The 15,290-nt window shown below is 40.9% G+C and overlaps 1 protein-coding gene across 3 annotated transcripts in view; it reads left to right on the top strand.

Moving 5' to 3' along the window:
- The first annotated feature begins 2,557 nt into the window (after window positions 1–2,557).
- LOC109875299 (glycogen debranching enzyme) overlaps window positions 2,558–15,290 on the top strand; it is a 32,150-nt gene continuing 19,417 nt past the window's right edge. Inside the window, exons 1-5 of one of the 3 annotated variants that reach the window (XM_020467610.2) lie at window positions 2,558–2,626; window positions 5,418–5,576; window positions 12,161–12,371; window positions 12,507–12,676; window positions 13,316–13,519. In XM_020467610.2, the coding sequence (XP_020323199.1) occupies window positions 5,492–5,576; window positions 12,161–12,371; window positions 12,507–12,676; window positions 13,316–13,519 (670 nt within the window). In that variant the 5' untranslated portion in view covers window positions 2,558–2,626; window positions 5,418–5,491. Of the gene's footprint in view, window positions 2,627–2,651; window positions 2,746–5,417; window positions 5,577–12,160; window positions 12,372–12,506; window positions 12,677–13,315; window positions 13,520–15,290 lie in introns of those variants that run through there. The other 2 variants (XM_020467608.2, XM_020467607.2) reach the window with 2 other exon arrangements.

Here is a 15,290-nt window from a genome sequence, read left to right as displayed (position 1 = left end):
CAGTCCCTCCTGCAGCAAAGCACCCCCACAACATGATGCTGCCACCCCCGTGCTTCACGGTTGGGATGGTGTTCTTCGGCTTGCAAGCCTCCCCTTTAACCTCCAAACATAACAATGGTCATTATGGCCAAACAGTTCTATTTCTGTTTCATCAGACCGGAGGACATTTCTCCAAAAAGTACGATCTTTGTCCCCATGTGCAGTTGCAAACCATAGCCTGGCTTTTTAATGGCTGTTTTGGAGCAGTGGCTTCTTCCTTGCTGAGCGGCCTTTCAGGTTATGTCGATGTTTTACTGTGGATATAGATACTTTTGTACCTGTTTCCTCCAGCATCTTCACAAGGTCCCTTTGCTGTTCTGGGATTGATTTGCACTTTTCGCATAAAAGCATGTTCATCTTTAGGGGACAGAACACATCTTCTTCCTGAGCGGTGTGACGGCTGCGTGGTACCTCCAGGTGTTTTGAAATTGCTCCCAAGGATGAACCAGACTTATGGAGGTTACAATTTTTTTTCTGAGCTCTTGGCTGATTTCTTTAGATTTTTCCCATGATGTCAAGCAAAGAGGCACTGAGTTTAAAGGTAGGCCTTGAAAGACATCCACAGGTACACCTCCAATTGATTTGTACATGTAAACTTCTGACCCACTGGAATTGTGATATAGTGAATTATAAGTGAAATAATCTGTGTGTAAACAATTGTTGGCAAAATGACTTGTGCATGACGCACAAAGTAGATGTAGATGTCCTAACCGACTTGCCAAAACTATAGTTTGTTTACAAGAAATTTGTGGATTGGTTGAAAACAAGTTTTACGGACTCCAACCTAAGTGTATGTAAACTTCCGACTTCAACTATATATGTCACTCCCTTTGGTTCCTTCCCCAGGCGTTATTGTTTCTGTGTCATGTCTGTGCGTTCGTATTTTCTTGTTTTGTATTATGTTACGTTTATTTATTAAAGCACTCACTCCCTGAACTTTCTTCCCAACTCTCAGCGCACATCGTTACAGAGGGCCAAATGTAGAATTTAGCCAGGATACCGGGGTTAACACCCCTACTCTTACAATAAGTGCCATGGGATCTTTAGTGACCACAGAGAGTCAGGACACCTGTTTAACATGCCATCTGAAAGACATGCCCTAAACAGGGCAATGTCCCCAGTCACTGCCCTGGGTGTTTGGGATTTTTTATTTTCTTTTGACCAGAGGAAAGAGAGCCTCCTACTGGCCCTCCAACACCACTTCCATCAGCTTCAGGTCTCCCATCCAGAGATTGACCTGGACCAACCCTGCATAACTTCAGGGACAAGTCAGAAGTGGGATGCAGGGTGGCATGCTGCTGGGATGGGTATGAATGGAAATGTGGAATGCTTGTATAGACTTCTCCTGCACTGACGGTGGCGCTAATGCCTATGATTGACAGTGAACATGCAGACAAGCATGCCCTGAAGAAGATTATATTTGCACTCATTACATTGTTACCAAGCAAACAACACAATACTGTGGGGCCTTTTATCAACTATCGACTGGATTAGCCAGTTATCTGCTACATTGTAGCAGATGTAGTTAGATATAATGCACGTGAGAAGCCTTCCTCGTATTGTGGTCATTGCACTGTGTCCTGATCTACAGGTAACTGACAAAATAAGGGAAACACCAACATAAAGTGTCTTAATAGGGCGTTGTGCCACCACGAGCTGCCAGAACAGCTTCAATGCACTTTAACATAGATTCTACAAGTGTCTGGAACCCTATTGGAGAGATGTGACACCATTCTTCCATGATAAATTCCATGTTTATGGTGGTGGAAAATGAGAAATTCCAAATATCTGTATTTATCCAATCCTAACACTCAGCTCAGCTGATATACATAACACTATCAGTGTTTATAATACATATAATATATTATTTATATTTATGCACTGAATGATCGTAAGATCATAATCATACAATCCCAGTGTAAATAATACAAATTTACAAAAAACAAAAAAACACGATAATTTACGTGATTGCAATGATTTTTTTAAATTAAAAAAACATATTTTGCATATAGCCTCATGTTAATTCAGTTGCTGAAAATATATTAGTTTACCCACCGAGTACTGATTAGTTTTAGTAGAAAGGTGGAATGCTACAATAACATGGGATGTTAGTGTTTTATTGTATGGCTTACGTGGGGCAAAAACATTTTGTCCTATGATTACATACATCTTTATCAGATGATGACACAGTCTGTCAAGCAAAGTCAGCTCTAAGTCAAAATGGAAATGATCTTGTAGTATGAAAAGAGCTGCCGAAAATAGTACATATTTACTACATGATTAAATAGACCGCACTATTGCGTAACACATGTCCCGTTCATGTAAAAGCAGCGCAGCTTTGTTCACGATTTTATCGTGTATCACTTCTTAGTTAGTGTTTTGCATTGCAAAATTTGGTGATTAAGACGAATTGTGCTCTGTAGTAACCATATATAATGTTGCCAAACGGATAGAACTCGCACTGCATCTGTCTACAAGAAATTATAATAAAGCAATCTTATATTCGTAAATGTACGGTAGTCGGGGTAAAGGTTCATGCAACATTGATTACGTCCCCCTCAGATGCGAAGCCTCTTTTTGAAACTAGGTACAATTAAGCCTGTAAACTCTTATCTTTACAAGTGACATTCAAGCGACTCTTCACGATGGTTTGAGTATTTGAAGTTGGATGTAACAGATGCATAACGTTTGCTTTTTTGACCGTTTGTAAGCTAACCATAATGCTTCAACACTACTTGGTGTACTGTGTGCGCATCTTGCGGAGCCAGCTTTTTTTCGTCCCAGAACGACACATTGTTTACAAACGAAGCAAGTTGCCTGTTTGGTCCTTATATAGGGACAGACAGACTGCACACGGTAGACCGAGCATTTAAAATAGTTCTGTTGGCTTTTTTAACCGACTAAATTCTCGACCTAATCGAGAATGAGTTATGAGTTAAAGGGCAAGTCCACCACTTGTCAACCTCGTTTTCATTATCCCCACCACAATACCAGTGTCAGTATACGTGACAAAGGCGCATCTAACTTTTTGAGAAACAAATTGATGTTAAAAAGTTATACCTGATGACATGGTAGTTAATCTTTTTTTTTTTTAAACAGTGATTTTTATACACTGAGATTCACAGTGACATAGGGAGCAAGAAAATACCCTTTGAAAATCAGTGTTTTACTTCTAATCCTACCCTGCAATGTCACAGAAAATATGTATTTTATGACCTTATTTTTTTAACCACAGATCATAGAAACGTGCTGGTTTCACACATGTAAACACTGGTTTGGTGCTGGACGTTATGAATATGGATTGCTCTTAAATATGGACACATGCGCTGTGCAACATCAAGTAGGGATATGTTGACAGTGTGCGTTGTATGCGAGAGAAGCCGTTGGATACTTGCAGTGAACTAAAAGGATTTAAAACTTAAATCTTCTCGATTTAGTTGATATGGACCAAATTTAAACTGGATGTGGAAATACAGTAGCAGTCAAAAGTTTGGACACACCTACGTATTCAAGGGTTTTTCTTTGATTTTACTCTATTCTACATTGTAGAATAATAGTGGAAACATTAAAACTATGAAATAATACATATGCAATCATGTAGTAACCGAAAAAAGTGTTAAACAAATCAAAATATATTTTATATTCTTCAAAGTAGCCACCCTTTGCTTTGATGAGAGCTTTGCACACTCTTGGCATTCTCTCAACCAGCTTCACCTGGAATTCCTACAGTCTTGAAGGAGTTCCCACATATGCTGAGCACTTGTTGCCTGATTTTCTTTCACTCTGCAATCCAACTCATCCCAAACTATCAATTGGGTTGAGGTCGGGTGATTGTGGAGGCCAGGTCATCTGATGCAGCACTCCATCACTCTCCTTGGTCAAATCGCTCTTACACAGACTGGAGGTGTGAATCGCTGCAGAATGCTGTGATAGCCTTGTTGGTTAAGTGTGCCAGCCATCTTGTCTCACGGTGGGAACTACATATGCAGAGATCATCCGTTCACCTGCTCTGTGCCTCACAAAAACACGGCGGTTGGAACCAAAAATCTCAAATTTGGACTCATCAGACCAAAGGACAGATTTCCGTCTAATGTCCATTGCTCGTGTTTTTGGTCCAAGCAAGTCTCTTCTTATTATTGGCATCCTTTAGTAGTGGTTTCTTTGCAGCAATTCAACCATGAAGGCCTGATTCACACAGTATCCTCTGAAAAGTTCATGTTGAGATGTGTTTGTTACTTGGAACTCTGTGAAGCATTTATTTGGGCTGCAATTTCTGAGGCTGGTAACTAATGAACTTATCCTCTGCAGCAGAGGTAACTCTGGGTCTTCTTTTCCTGTAGCGGTCCTCATGAGAGACAGTTTCATCATAGCACTTGGTTTTTGCAACTGCACTTGAAGAAACTTTAAAAGTTCTTGAAATTTTCCAGGTTGACTGACCTTCATGTCTTAAAGTAATGATGGACTGTAATTTATCTTTGCTTATTTGAGCTGTTCTTGCCATATAACAGACTTGGTCTTTTACCAAATAGAGCTATCTTCTGTATACCAACCCTACCTTGTCACAACACAACTGATTGGCTCAAACACATTTAAAAGGAAAGAAATTCCACAAATAAACTTTTAACAAGACACAGCTGCTAATTGAAATGCATTACAGGTGACTACCTCATGAGGCTGGTTGAGAGAATGCCAAGAGCTGTCATCAAGGCAAAGGGTGGCTACTTTGAAGAATCTCAAATATAAAATATATTTAGATTTGTTGAACACTTTTTTTTGGTTACTACATGATTCCATATGTGTTATTTCATAGGTTTGATGTATTTGCTATTATTCTACAATGTAGAAAATAGTAAAACAATTTAAGAAACCCTTGAATGAGTAGATATGTCCAAACTTTTGACTGGTACTGTATGTTTTGATTTAGTTTGCACATGTTTTCCACTTTTGGATAAGGCTGACAGCTCCACTTCTAAGCACTTCACCTTTTGTAGTGACTTTTTCAAATTACAAATGCATTGATCTTTAAGAACTTGATCCACTAGTCCAATTTCAACCACACCACGTGAGCTGTCACAATGTGTCAACAATATTGTGTTACATTTTAGAAGCAGCCTATTACAGTTTGTAACTATTTTTAGACAGCTGGAATAGAATTTATGTTAATTGCTTAAATTTTCCACTGGTTGTGATGTAGTAATGCATATTCTGGGGAATAGACTGGCCTCAGACTGTACAACAGAAATTGAAAATGTTGAATGTTCAGAAATATATGTAGCTTATGTGGAGAGAGTAAGATGTGAGTCAAATATCAATATGAATGTATTTGGAAACATGGGCTGATGGCTGGTGACACATGACTCTCTTTTTTTCCCCACAAGGGGGTCTCGAGAACTAAAATTCCAAAGCATCATCCCCTGTACAGTAAAGGGCGTCCTATATAGGGAAAGTCAAAATGTCCCTCCAAGCGAAACAAGTCAGAGTCCTGGTCCTCAGAGATATGGAACAGCTGGGAAGGACACTCTTCCGCCTAGACCAAGGTACCTGAACATTTTTCCCATTTATGCATGGCATAGGCTACCATGATATTGACTTATTGAGAATGAGAATAACGTGATATTTTAAGTGGTATTTAAATATGATACTGGTAGAAATATTTGCCAGTGTTCTATTTCTGTAGCTAGCCCATGGGGATTGGGGAGTGTGGGTGCAGGCGGATATGTACACATGTCCTAGTCTTGTTTGCGTTTCAGTTTTTTTTCAAAATTTTGTTGTTTTTGTGATGTGGGAGTTGTCTTTTAGTTTATTATAGTCCAAATTATGGCATGGATTCAGACACGTTTTAATCCTGTGTGATATCTGGTAACGTGAGACTTTTATGAGATACATCCAACATAGTTTGTTTCTTTAAGACAAGATTCTGGTTTAGAGGATTTGAATAACCGCTTTCATTGTCAATGCTTTTCATAAACCACAGCTACAGATGCACAGCGAAAACCGGATTGAACAAGTAGAGATCCAGTATCATTCAGAATCTTCCAGTTGAGCAACTGTGCAGGCTCAACCACACTTGATAAGGCAGCTGCTGCTGAGCTTATTAGCGGTACCTATTTTCAGAGATCAGAAAGAATTTGTTTAGTTACATGCACACAATAATATGATTATTGTGAATAGTCAGATTAACATACAGTGAATTTCCGAAAGTATTCAGACCCCTTGACTTTTTCTACATTTTTGTTACATTACAACCTTGTTCTAAAATGGATTACATTGTTTTTTTCCCTCATCAATCTACACACAATACACCCTAATGACAAAGCAAAAATGTAAATGTAAATGTAAATGCAAATGTATTAAAAACTGAAATATCACATTTACATAAGTATTCAGACCCTTTACTCAGTATTTTGTTGAAGCATATTTGGCAGAGATTACAACCTCGAGTCTTCTTGGGTGTGACCCTACAAACTTGGCACACCTGTATTTGGGGAGTTTCCCCAGTCCTCTCTGCAGATAATCTCTGTCAGGTTGGATGGGGAGCGTCGCTGCACAGCTATTTTCCGGTCGTTCCAGAGATGTTCGATTGGGTTCAAGTCCAGGCTCTGGCTGGGCCGCTCAAGGACATTCAGAGACTTGTCCCGAAGCCACTCCTGCATTGTCTTGTCTGTGTGCTTAGGGTTGTTGTCCTGTTGGAAGGTGAACCTTTGCCCCAGTCTGATGTCCTGAGCACTCTGGAGCAGGTTTTCATCAAGGATCTCTCTGTTCTTTGCTCCGTTATGGCCAAATTGGTAGAGTGCTGCAGAGATGGTTGGCCTTCTGGAAAGTTCTATCTCCACAGAGGAACTCTGGAGCTCTGTCAGAGTGACAATTGGGTTCTTTGTCACCTCCCTGACCAAGGCCAGCTCTAGGATGAGTCTTGGTGGTTCAAAACTTCTTCAATTTGAGAAGGATGGAGGCCACTGTGTTCTTGGGGACCTAGAATGCTGCAGAATTGTTTTGGTACCCTTCCCCAGATATGTGCCTCGACACAATCCTCTCTTGGAGCTCCATGGACAATTCCTTCGACCTCATGGTTTGGTTTTTGCCCTGACATGCACTGTCAACTGTGGGACCTTATATAGACAGGTGTGTGCCTTTTCTAAATCATGTCCAATCAATTGAATTTAGCACAGGTGGACTCCAATCAAGTTGTAGAAACATCTCAAGGATGATCAATGTAAACATGATGCACCTGAGCTCTCCTATCAAAGAGTCTGAATACTTCTGTAAATAAGGTATTTCTGTTTTTTTATTTTTAATAAATTTGCAAAACATTTTAAAGCTGTTTTCGCTTTGTCATTATGGGTATTGTGTGTAGATTGATGAGGATTTGTAAAAAAAATTATCCATTTTAGAATAAGGCAGTAATGTAACAAAATGTGGAAAAAGTGAAGGGGTCTGAATACTTTCCAAATGCTCTGTAATAGTTTGATTTAAATGTTTACATGCTTTGCAGAAAGAACTATTTTCGTAATAATCCTTTTTTCATGGACACATCTGAAATCAGGCTACCTGTTTTATTTATTTCAACTTTTGGGGGAGGTAGATCAGCTTTAATATTGCAGATTGTGGCTTCCATCAATGTAATTGTCTGCATAATTTCCAATCTCCCATATTTTTTTTGTAAATATATACAGTACCGGTCAAAAGTTTAGACACACCTACTCATTCAAGGTTTTTCTTTATTTGGACTATTTTCTACATTGTAAAATAATAGTGAAGACATCAAAACTATGAAATAACACATATGGAATCATGTAGTAAACAAAAAAGTGTTGAACACGTTTTTATATTTGAGATTCTTCAAAGTAGCCACCCTTTGCCTTGATGACAGCTTTGCACACTCTTGGCATTCTCTCAACCAGCTTCACCTGGAATGTTTTTCCAACAGTCTTATTTTTTTTCCCTTCACTCTGTGGTCCTTCCCATCCCAAACCATCTCAATTGGGTTACGGTCGGGTGATTGTGGAGGCCAGGTTATCTGATGCAGCACTCCATCACTCTCCTTCTTGGTCAAATAGTCCTTGCACAGACTGGAGGTGTGTTGGGTTATTGTCCTGTTGAAAAATAAAAGATAGTCCCACGAAGGACAAACCAGATGGGGATGGTGTATCGTTACAGAATGCTGTGGTAGCCATGCTGGGTAAGTGTGCCTTGAATTCTAAATAAATCACTGACAGTGTCACCAGCAAAGCACCCCCACTCATTACACCTCCTCCTCCATGCTTCACGGTGGGAACCACACACACGCGACTGCACTTGAAGAAACTTTCAAAGTTCTTGAAATGTTCTGGATTGACTGACCTTCATGTCTTAAATGAATGATGGACTGTGGTTTCTCTTTGCTTATTTGAGCTATTCTTGCCATAATATGGACTTGGTCTTTTACCAAATAGGGCTATCTTCTGTATTCTACCCCTACCTTGTCCCAACACATCTGATTGGCTCAAACACATAAAGAAGGAAAGAAATTCCACAAATTAACTTTAACAAGGCACAGCTGTTAATTGAAATGCATGCCAGGTGACTACCTCATGAAGCTGGTTGAGAGAATGCCAAGAGTGTGCAAAGCTGTCATCAAGGCAAAGGGTAGCTACTTTGAAGAATCTCAAAAATAAAATATATTTTAATTTGTTGAACACTTTTTTGTTACTGCATGATTCCATATGGGTTATTTCATAGTTTTGATGTCTTCACTATTATTCTACAATGTAGAATAGAGTAAAAATGATTTTAAAAATCTTGAATGAGTAGGTGTGTCCAAACTTTTGACTGGTATTGTATATAATTTTCTATTTGTTGCAAGAATTTTGATATAATAGTTTAAATGGAAAAACTCTAAGTTTTGAATCCAGAGCTGTTGTGTGTATCAGTTCATAAGCCATGTGCCATGGAATCGAAAATCTCTTCCCAACTGCAATCTAAGCTCAGCAATAAAAGAAACGTCCATTTTTCAGGAGCCTGTCTTTCAAAGATAATGATAAAAAATCCAAATAACTTCACAGATCTTCATTGTATAGGGTTTTAACACTGTTTCCCATGCTTGTTCAATGAACCATAAACAGTGAATGAACATGCACCTGTGGAATGGTCGTTAAGACACTAACAGCTTACAGACGGTAGGCAATTAAGGTCACAATTATGAAAACTTAGGACACTAAAGAGGTCTTTCTACTGACTCTGAAAAACACCAAAAGAATGATGCCCAAGGTCCCTGCTCATCTGCGTGAACGTGCCTTAGGCATGCTGCAAGGAGGCATGAGGACTACAGATGTGGCCAGGGAAATAAATTGCAGTGTCCGTACTATGAGGCGCCTAAGACAGCGCTACAGGGAGACAGGACAGACAGCTGATTGTCCTTGCAGTGGCAGACCACATGTAACAACACCTGCAGGATCGGTACATCCGAACATCACACCTGCGGGACAGGTGTAGGATGGCAACAACAACTGCCTGAGTTACACCAGGAACGTACAATCTCTCCATCAGTGCTCAGACTGTCCCGTAATAGGCTGAGAGAGGCTGGACTGAGGGCTTGTATAGGCCTGTTGTAAGGTAGGTCCTCACCAGACATCACCGACAACAACGTCGCCTATGGGCACAAACCCACCTTCGCTGGACCAGACAGGACTGGCAAAAAGTGCTCTTCACTGACGAGTTTCGGTTTTGTCTCACCAGGGATGATGGTCGGATTCGCGTTTATCGTCGAAGGAAGGAGCGTTACACCGAGGCCTGTACTCTGGAGCGGGATCGATTTGAAGGTGGAGGGTCCGTCATGGTCTGGGGCGGTGTGTGACAGCATCATCAGACTGAGCTTGTTGTCATTGCAGTTAATCTCAACGCTGTGCGTTACAGGGAAGACATCCTCCTACCTCATGTGGTACCCTTCCTGCAGGTTCATCCTGACATGACCTTCCAGCATGACAATGCCACCAGCCATACTGCTCGTTTTGTGTGTGACTTCCTGCAAGACAGGAATGTCAGTGTTTTGCCATGGCCAGCGAAGAGCCTGGATCTCAATCCCATTGAGCACGTCTGGGACTTGTTGGATCGGAGGGTGAGGACAAGGGCCATTCCCCCCAGAAATGTCCGGGAACTTGCAGGTGCCTTGGTGGAAGAGTGGGGTAACATCTCACAGCAAGTACTGGCAAATCTGGTGCAGTCCACGAGGAGGAGATGCACTGCAGTACTTAATGCAGCTGGTGGCCACACCAGATACTGACTGTTACTTTTGACCCCCCTTTGTTCAGGGACACATTATTCCAGTTCTGTTAGTCACATGTCTGTGGAACTTGTTCAGTTGATGTCTCGGTTGTTGATCTTGTTATGTTCATGCAAATATTTACACATGTTAAGTTTGCTGAAAAATAAATGCAGTTGACAGTGAGAGGACATTTTTTTGCTGAGTTTATATGGCACAGTTTTTTTGGTCCTTAAATGAAACGTATATACTTTTTTATTAATCACAATTTTCTTTAGCCAGTTTTGGTCTTTAATGCAGGTCGGACAGACAGGTTCCTTACTTTCTCCCCCTTGGTTGTAATTCTGAGTAAAGCATTTCCATATATTTTCATTAGCTGCATGTGTGATATCACTCCACCAGTCATGATATCATTTACAAAGATCATACCTTTTTTATTTTTTGTTCCCAAAATATCGTTTTTTTTCATCAATTCGTATATTTGAGTTTAATCATAATATTTGTTGTAATATGTGTTCTGACTTTTCTGATGGATTAAACTGAAATTGCAACCAACTTTATATGGCTTATTTAAAAAATAACTGAAAGTGAGAGGTTGTAATCTGAATAAAGGGAAAAAGGCCAAGTATAACTTTTTGTATGCTTTAATATTTAATCATCTCTGCCCTCCAAAGTCGTGTTCATTATATAAATAGGCCCGTTTTATTTTATCTGGCTTGCCCTTCCAATAAAATGACATATTTTACTCATAGAATTGACAAAACAGGCCATTAGGTGTAAGCAAGCCTATAAGCATATAGGTAAACTGGCATATTGACTAAAGATTTAATGTAGTACGTAATATAGTAAGTAAACTTCTCATCATTTGGTTGTAATCCAGAGAGGTTAGAAAAGTATCTAGATCCTCTATGAGGCTGTGGAGGGATTCAAATTGTGGATTTAAAAGAAAACAGGCATCATCCGTGTACAATGACACCTTTGTTTTTAAACCACAGATTTCTAGGCCCTTGATATTGTTGTTGGATCTGATTTGAATGTAATCTGATTTAAGGTGTTGACATGGTCTAATAATTTGAAAGTTTGCTCAGAAAACCATGTGTTTTAATCAACGTATGTTTACTTCCGTTATGCCCGTACACCGATTTAAGATCAAGCAGAGTAAGGTGTTTACATGACTAATGCCGTACTCGGCCTACTGCCATAATCAGTTTAATATAAAATGACCAGTGTGCATGTAAACACACTAATTTGTTATCCCTACATCTAGCTGTTAACTAATAGTCTACATGGTATTTATAAACCCTTTCTAACCCGTTCATAAAGAGTAGCAACATGGCAGGCTACCGTTGAATTCTCGCTAGCGGGCATCGTGTGACTACTAAAGACATTCTTCTATCCCCTTAACAGTGGCAACAGGGTTGGAGTGTCTGGGTTTCAAAACAGGCATGGTGGCAACTAGACTTTAAGGGGTGGTGTCCACAGATTAGGCAAAATACGGGACTAAAAAGTCATCTCATTAGAGAGTCTCCATTGAAGATTTTTTTTTTTTTTGTCCGGGACTAGGCTAAATATGTCTGGGGAAATTGGTCCCAAATTTGTTAGCTGGTTCATTAATAGCGATGTGCAAAATGTCCTGAATTAGTAAACAATTGTAAATTGGAAGGGATTGTATCAGTTAGTGGTGCATTCGAAAGCATGGGGAAAGGGGGACGTAACTTGATCCATGTGCCTTGCGCCATGCTTTTCGCTAGATCTGCCATTACAATCTGGGGATGTTACCTGAGTAATACCTGAGGACATATCTGTCGAGTTGTGTACTTTTATCATATGCTATGGAATGTATTGTATCCTCAGGCCTTGTTTGTACCATATGTTTCTTCTAAGGCTTTGAGCTCCAGTTCCGTCTGGGCCCTACTCTCCAGGGGAAACATGTGCGCGTGCAGACTAACTACCCCGCCCCAGGGGAACACTTTGAGCGTCACACCTTCCGGGCCCTGGACTGGCACAACCCCACGGGAAGAGAGGACGACTCTGACAAGTTCTGCTCCCTAGACCTACAGATCGCTGGATCGTACCAATACAACTTTGGTCACGGGTGAGACGCTATTGTGATACAGACGACATGTAGCATTCATATTCCATTTCTCTATGAGACACGGCATCACTAGGCAACTCATTGGAGCTTCATGTTTTAACTAAATATTCAACCCCCCCACCCCCCCCTCCCAAGCCACGAGGAGAAGTCAGGCGGTGGCTACGTGGTGGTGGACCCAGTGCTGCTTGCCGGAGCTGACAACCACCACGTCCATCTGGATTGTATCACCATCCAGACCTACCTGTCCAAATGCCTCGGGCACCTGGATGACTGGCCAGACAGACTGAGGGTGGCTAAGGAGTCTGGTGAGAGAGCAGGGGACAGGGGACCATCCTTTTGCAAGCCTGCCTTTGCCTGTTGTGTCCTTTTGAAGGCTGTCTAGTCTGTGTAGGGCTTTAATTGTTCCAACCCCGGACTTTAACACCCGATTCAATTGATCAACTAGTCGTCAACTAAATTAGGTGGGTCAGGTGTGTAATGCCTGCACACACGGCAGTCTTCCAGGATCACGAGCAAAGAATACTATTTTAGTGCATTGTCTCACTTGGAATTTTGAATCCCATGTAATCACAATGAACAGGGTTAGTCTAATTTCTTAGGTCACTTATGGACAACAGTGTAGTTCAAGGTCCCAAGCCAATGTTTACACTACATTTCACCTTGTCATTCTGCAATATCCCATTCTTGAAAGAGGGCTAGGTTAATCATTAACATGCTGACGGGTTACAAAATGCCTACATCTAGTAAGTGACAGAAGTAATATAAATGATGCCGTATGATTGACAGTGTTCCCTGTGTCGTTTGTATGAATCTAAACATGTATGTGAATAAAGAACATTCAGCTAATGTCTTCGAATATGTCTCATAATATCTTATAACATGTTATTTCTTATAGTACTCATTTATTACATTGTTGATTTTAAGATATTTTGTTTGTTTCCCAGGCTACAACATGATCCACTTTACGCCTCTGCAGACGCTCGGTAAATCCAGGTCCTGCTACTCCCTAGCTGACCAACTAAGCCTGAACCCAGAGTTTTCGCCACCGGGAAAGAACTACACCTGGACAGATGTGGGAGAGTTGGTGCAGAAACTGAAGAAAGAGTGGAACATGATCTGTATCACTGATGTGGTCTACAATCACACAGGTGTGTGTTTGCGGGAGAGCATGGACGTGTGTGTGTGTGTGGTGGTGGGATGGGGCGTGAACGTGGGTGTGCGTCTCCCTCTCCTTGGTTGAACGACTAGCTGCCCAGTAGATTACAGCAGTCTGTTACAATGAGGCCATACGTAAAGAGCAGTTAGTTCAGAGGAAAATTACCAGGGTTTGTCAGCGAGTCTCACAATTCACAGTTTAGTAGTCACCCCTAAGAGTCCTCTACATGTGTGTGTGGGGGGGGGGGGGGGGGGGTTGTTATCTGTATAGTGTCGTGTGTTGACTAAGTTGCCATAGCAGAACTCCTAATATCACAATATCACAATGCATACTGCATGCCTCTGACTGAATATAGACTAGGGAAAGGCCACTATTGAAAGGCCACAGTCGCAAAAAAAATGGTCCTAGGATCTAGTACAAGCTTTAAAGATGAGTGCCATGTTATAAATACCCTCCCTCGATAATTCTGCCATAACTTAGTTATGGGTGAACTTCAACCTAGCCACTGTGTGCAGCTCTGTAGTCAAGCTGTTGCATAGCAGTTCAGGCAGACACTATGTGGAGTCTTTGTGACTAGCATGCTCAACTAAAAAGGGAGAATGAAATCATTGACTCATTCTCCAATTGATTAGATGTGTTTTGAATAGAACCTGCGTCAAAGGGACTCGTTGCCATTGGTTCAGAATTGGTTTCTTTTGTCCTAGTAGTTGAGTTTTTTTTCTATTGTCTACTTGTTCCTGTTTAGTGCAGTTACCCTTTTTGGTTTGCGCAAGTTTATCTAACGAGGGTCATTTATTATAGTGCAGTGTAGTTAGCCTGCTTAAAAAAAAAAGAGATAAGGCTTGGAGAGTATAAAGGCTTGAAAACAGAATTCTCTGGCCCAGGCCCAGTATTGTAAAAGGTTGGATGGTCAGAGAAACCTTATCTCCATGGCAGCTTAAAGGCCATGTGCTAGCTGACACCCAACCTGGGCTGGCTACTGGTCTGCTCTGTGATCAGTGCAGCTCATGGTGAACCAATGGGTGTGCTCTGCTGTTACTTGATGTAACATTACGAAATAGTTACCTTAGTTAGATTTCCCCTTTTCTGTCGTATGTGCTCATATCATAAGCAGGCACACACTATGGTTAGAATGCTTTTCGTACTCACAACCCTGGCTCGAATCTTATTCAATGTTATTCACAGCTGTGATGGCTTCCAAAGGTGCTTCGAACATACGCAATCAAGACAACTTTTACCATTTCTATACTTTTTTACACTTTGGAAATGTGGAGTAGGTTGTGTACATTTGTAGAAAAAAAATGAAATTAATCCCCTTTTTTGAGGCTCCCGTGTGCCGCAGCGTTCTAAGGCACTGTATCTCAGTGCAAGATGCGCCACTACAGTTCCTGGTTCGAATCCAGGCTGTATTACATCTGGCCGTGATTGGGAGTCCCATAGGGTGGCGCACATTTGGCCCAGCGTCATTCGGGTTTGGCCGCGGTAGGCCATCATTGTAAATAAGAATTTGTTGTTAACTGACTTGCCTAGTTTAATAAAGGTTAAATAATTAAAAATATATATATTTAATTTTAAGGCAGCAAAATGTGAAGACTGCATTTTAGTCATATGCCCAACGATTATCCTACCACTGACAGAAGGTTAGCTTTTACATCATCAGGGAGTGTCTGCGTAGGGAGAGTCCATTAACCTTCATTGACCTCTATATTAACCTCTTTAATATTCCTTGGCAAAAGGTCTCAATGTCCTCCATAACATTTAGG

The sequence above is a fragment of the Oncorhynchus kisutch genome, linkage group LG30, assembly GCF_002021735.2.
Source record: "Oncorhynchus kisutch isolate 150728-3 linkage group LG30, Okis_V2, whole genome shotgun sequence".
NCBI lineage: Eukaryota > Metazoa > Chordata > Actinopteri > Salmoniformes > Salmonidae > Oncorhynchus > Oncorhynchus kisutch.
The sequence above is the reverse complement of the archived record's forward strand: the minus strand, read 5'-3'. Positions and strand labels throughout refer to the sequence as shown.